The sequence below is a fragment of the Myotis nattereri genome (assembly GCF_964212035.1).
Source record: "Myotis nattereri genome assembly, chromosome: 2".
Taxonomy (NCBI): Eukaryota; Metazoa; Chordata; class Mammalia; order Chiroptera; family Vespertilionidae; genus Myotis; species Myotis nattereri.
Window position 1 is genome coordinate 86,199,747 of NC_138076.1, and position 4,305 is coordinate 86,204,051.

Here is a 4,305-nt window from a genome sequence, read left to right on the forward strand (position 1 = left end):
AATAAATAATGCTGCAACAGCTTCCATGTACATGCGTTTTTATGAACAGTGGTTTTATCTCTGTGGGATAGATTCCCAGGTGTGAGCTTGCTGGGTCACAGTCACATTAATATTTAATCTTAATGAATATTATATTCAATTGCCATTGCTTGTTTCTCTGGAGCCATCCTTTTCCTCCCTTTGCTTCCTACTAATCTCTTCCCCCACTTCCCTGCTATGCTCTCTCTCTCTTTTACTTTTTATAATCAAACTCTTTATATGTTCATCTTAGGTCTAGTTTTATAGGCTAAACCAGGGGTGGGCAAACTTTTTTGACTCGAGGGCCACAATGGGTTCTTAAACTGGACCGGAGGGCCGGAACAAAAGCATGGATGGAGTGTTTGTGTGAACTAATATAAATTCAAAGTAAACATCATTCATAAAAGGGTACGGTCTTTTTTTTTTTTTTTTAGTTTTAACGGGCCGGATCCGGCCCGCGGGCCGTAGTTTGCCCCGGCTGGGCTAAACTGTAAGTTATTTGTGCTAAACTGTAAGTTATTTGTGCTAATGTATGAAAATACAGTATTTTAAAATTCAAAAATCCATCATTATGAAAGGCTCAACAGAAGAAGCCCTCTTCTGCAGGGGACCAGATGATTAAGAATACATATCAAATCTCAGAGAGAAGGCGGGGGAGGGTGGGTAGGTGGGAAGAGATCAACCAAAGGACTTGTATGCATATATGCATAACCCATGGACACAGACAATAGGGTGGTGAAGGACTGGGGCAGGTTGAGTAGGGTGGAGGAAGGACAGAAGAGGTCAATGGGGAGGGGGGAGATATATGTAATATTTTCAACAATAAAGATTTTATTTAAAAAAAAAAACATGATGATATGATGACTATAGGTAGGCCTGGCCAGTGTGGCTCACTCAGTTGGTTGAGCGTCTTCCCGTGTACCAAGAGGTTGCTGGTTCAATTCTGGTCAGGACTCATGTCCACTCGATCCCTGGTAGGGAGTGTGCAGGAGGTAGCCAGTAGATGTTCTGCTTTCACACTAATGTTTCCCTTTCTCCCTTTCCCTTCTTTTCTTTCTAAAAATATATTTTTTTAAAGAATATGACTACCCTAGCTGGTTTGGCTCAGTGGATAGCACTGTTGGCCTGTGGATTAAAGGGTCCCAGGTTCGATTCTGGTCAAGGACATATACATTGGTTGCAAACTCAATACCCGGCCCTAGTTGGGGCTTGTGTGGGAGGCAACCAATCAATGTGTTTCTGTCTTCCCCCCTCCCTTCCACTCTCTCTAAAAATCAATGAAAAAAATATCCTCGGGTGAGGATTAACGAAAATAAATAAATAAAAAGTATATGACTACAAGCATGTAACATGAAACCTATTTTTCATCTCTTTCCAGATTTAATCAAGGTCTATGTTCACAAACACCCAAGCACTATGGCAACTGAATATTATCAGCAGCAAATTATGCAATCCCCTGCCAATGTTTCCTAAGTAATTCATTACATGGGGCACTGGTTTCCTGAGCAAACTCTGCCCCCCCAAATTTCGATTCAAGGACTACTTATTCGGTTGACAAATATTTATGGAGTTATTGGTATGTGGTTGGCACTGCACTAGATGGTGGTGGGCATACGGCAGTAAGTAAGATCAATAAATAAGGTGAAGAAGGTCCCACTCTCTCAAAGCTTATCTTCTAGCTGAAGGGAAACATATTAAACAACTAATTACATGTTTGAGTATTTCTATTGTGATAATATACACATAACAAAACTTGTTTAAGCTGCTGTACTGTGTCTCTTATTAAAGCAGCCTATATTAGTAAATGCAGAGTTAAACATTTTTTTCCTTGAAAAAAATTTGAAATTTTAATTCTCACTGTGAACTTGTTTGATCAAAAATTATAGGACATCACTACATGGCCTTAAAAAATGGAATAAAAATTAAAAGTGGTATCTACATAATCAGCAAATTATCAGGTAAGACATTTTAATTACTTTACATTTCTTCTTAGCACGAGTAAGAATACACCGGTTCCAAAGTTCTATAAGGGTTGCCATTTTTACTGCAAGCTTTAAGTCACAGTGTTACGCTGCTCCGTAAGTCATCTCTAAATAAATGGCAGTGTTCATAAGTACAAATTGTTAGTAGGTGGGACTCTATACAATGAAGATGAGAGAATTTTTTATAAAATTAGATTTAGAAAAAGGCAGAATGTCTGATAATTATCAGTCTCTCAAAGGCTAGAATGAGAAAAATGTAGAAAGTGAAGTACTCACTGGTTAATAATATTTTGCTCTGAGAAAGCCAGAAATGATTCTAAGACATAAGCAATAATGATAAAAGATGTAATTAATATACTGTATCTCTTTTAAGCCAAAGCATACTTTTCACCTCAGGACAGTTTCATTTTTACATTCTTAGTTTCCTTTGTCCAGAACAGGACCCTTTTTGAGCCTATACAGTGGGGGCCTTGACTTACGAGTGTCCTGACTAATGAGTTTTTTGAGATACCAGCTGTCTCTCTGCTGATTTTTAGCATTGAGTTGATAGAGTAATTTGAATCAACGAGCTCCTTAACAAGCTCGGTCTCGGAACAAATTAAACTCGTAAGTCAAGGCCCCACTATTTGAATAGAGTTCATAATCTAAAGTCATTTTTTCTCCATAGGATGTTTTTTTAAAAAATATATTTTATTGATTTTTTTACAGAGAGGAAGGGAGAAGGAGAGGAATAGAGAGTTAGAAACATTGATGAGAGAGAAACATTGATTCAACTGCTTCTTGCACACTCCCTTCTGGGGATGTGTCCGAAACCAAGGTACATGCCCTTAACAGGAATCGAACCTGGGACCCTTCAGTCCACAGGCTGATGCTCTATCCACTGAGCCAAACCGGTTAGGGCTCCATAGGATGTGTTAAGCTGCAAAATGGCAAATGACTAAGTCAGTTATAAAGCATTTTTAGCATAATAAATGCCAATTTACAATAACTGTCAATAGACTTCTATGAAGAAGCCTAAAAGTTGCTACAGTAGCGGTCAGAACTAACATGATTCTTCCATAGGCTCAGGCTCCATTTGTTAAATACTGTCATAAATCCAGAAAAGAAACCTTGCAGCTCCTCCCAAATGAGTTTCCTCTGGTTGAGGAGCCTGTTCATTCCTTCAGTCCTTTTTCAGTCGTTTCGTTTTTGCAATATTTTCTTGGCGTTTTTGTGTTTTCTTTTGCTCCTTTCCCCTGGCCTCAGTCAGCTTGGCCAGCTTCCAAGACAGTACAGCGCTTGCTAGAAACAGCGGAGTAAGGGCCGAAATAACTGTTGTAAGGAAGCCACCTGGGTGCTTTGCAGCCCATTCCACAGCGCGCTCAGCCCCAGCCTTTGTGTCACGCATCTTCGCAGCGGCGATAGGGAAAGGACTTATGCTGGAGCTGTGACCCCTAACTTTGTCCTGGATTCGTGAGCCAGTTACACCCTCAGATGGGTGAACCCTAGTTGGTTGTCTTCTTTAGCTCTGCTACACACTTCGGGAGAAGGTTATGCTCCCGTGAGCCCCCCACACTTTCAGGAATAGATGTTACCCTCTTTGCTTGCGTTCGGGGTTCACGCGGCTGGGTCCCCCAGCGCCGCCGCCGGCACTCCACCGCCTCCGCACTTCCACCTCTCCCGGGGGGTTCTCCTCGCATTCTCCCTCGTTCCCCCACACGGTCCCCGGGGCCCCCATTCACCGACCCTCTAGGGCCTAGGTTAGTGCGGGCCCCGCGGGACTCGCGGAGCAGCGGCCCGGAGAACAGGAGGAGGCGCCGCCACACCTGGCGCCCCTGCCGCAGGCGCCGGGGCCGAACCTCCCCAGCAGCCCACAGCCTCCCGCGCATCGCGCCCTGGACCTTGGACCCCATCTCCCGACTCAGCCCAGAGTTAAACATGAGCATTAAGCACATCCACAATGTGTAACCATCACCACCATCGATCTCCACAAGTCTTTCCACCTCGCAAAACTGAACCCCTGTACCCATGGAACAACTCCCCTTCCCTCCCCCAGCCCCTGGTGACACCATTCTGCTTCCTATCTGTGGATTGGGCTCCACGTGTGTGTCTTCTTGTGACTTTTTTCTCGTATCATAATGTCCTCAAGGTTCATCCATGTTGCAGCATGTGACAGGGTTTCCTTCCTTCTTCAGAACGAACAATATCTTGCTTTATGTATATAGACTATATTTTCATTTATCATGTATCAGTGGATATCTGGGTTGCTTTCACTTTTTGGATAATATTCTAAAATATTTTTCCTCTACTGTTTTGAAAATAGGTT

The 4,305-nt window shown here is 42.7% G+C and overlaps 1 protein-coding gene across 1 annotated transcript; it reads right to left on the minus strand.

Annotated features, from left to right (window-relative positions):
* Positions 1-3,162: 3,162 nt before the first annotated feature.
* On the minus strand, positions 3,163-3,387 carry LOC308514278 (small integral membrane protein 15-like; the record flags this gene model as incomplete). The annotated part of the gene is made up of 1 exon (XM_081084366.1): positions 3,163-3,387. The coding sequence occupies one exon, from the start codon at positions 3,385-3,387 to the stop codon at positions 3,163-3,165; it is 225 nt and encodes a 74-aa protein (XP_080940492.1).
* Positions 3,388-4,305: the final 918 nt, after the last annotated feature.